General features: G+C 62.0%; 1 protein-coding gene across 1 annotated transcript in view; it reads right to left on the bottom strand.

Annotated features, from left to right (window-relative positions):
• SGSM1 (small G protein signaling modulator 1) overlaps positions 1-376 on the bottom strand; it is a 47,947-nt gene extending 47,571 nt beyond the window's left edge. The window contains exon 1 of the mRNA XM_035896658.1: positions 336-376. Coding sequence (XP_035752551.1) covers positions 336-376 — 41 coding nt within the window. The remainder of the gene's footprint in view (positions 1-335) is intronic.
• Positions 377-845: the final 469 nt, after the last annotated feature.

Raw genomic sequence — 845 nt, forward strand, 5'->3', positions numbered from 1 at the left:
CGGCGCCGCCCGCTCCCCCCGTCGGGGCTGGGAGCACGGAGCCCGTCTGCTGAGGCGTCCCGAGCAGCGAGCAGGGCCGGGGTGCGGGAGGGTCTCCCCACGCCGAGCCGTTGCCCGTAAGCTACCCGGAGAAAAGGAGGGTCAGCTACAGCGAAGGAGCTATTATTTTTTTACAGTTGCTATGGCACCAGCTGGCTCTGCTCTGTCATTTATGCCCATGAAATGGTCCTCAGTCAGGGGGGGATTAAACCTTGCTTCCCCCAGCTCTCTCCCCAGACAGATCCCACTGCCAGAGGGGATTTCCCACCTTCATCCCTAAGCAAGGGAAGACCTACAGCCCCGGGTGGCGGCAGCCCCTCCGCCAGCCCCCCGCCATCGCGTACAGCCTTGCCCTTTAATTTCCGACGGCTGCGCCCACACCCGTATTTATAAGGACTGCAACCGAAATCCATGGCTTTGCAAAGTCCCAGGAGTGACACAAATCCCGTATAAACCCGCAGGAGATTAATTGTCCCTCACCTGTGTGCTGGCCTCAGCTCGGGGGAGAGCCTCACCGGCAAAGCCACGGGGCCACGTGCAGGCGGGCTCACGGAGGGGCGGCGGGACCCCCCCCCAGCACAGGGACCTGAGCGTGGGATCACCCTGGCACCCACCAACCAAACCCCTTCGCTCGGAGAAAAGCACGTGCCGAGAGCTGCTCCCAGCCGCTGCTCGAGAACGCGCAAGCAGAAAATCGTTGCATTTTCAAACGAGAGGTGCCAAAAGGAAAAATGATTTCACGTTCCACGAGCAGAGAGGGAGAAGCCGTGCCGAGCGCAGCCTGCTCTGCGCGGGGACCGAGAGCA

The sequence above is a fragment of the Egretta garzetta genome, unplaced genomic scaffold (genome assembly GCF_000687185.1).
Source record: "Egretta garzetta isolate BGI_Z169 unplaced genomic scaffold, ASM68718v1 scaffold390, whole genome shotgun sequence".
Lineage (NCBI taxonomy): Eukaryota > Metazoa > Chordata > Aves > Pelecaniformes > Ardeidae > Egretta > Egretta garzetta.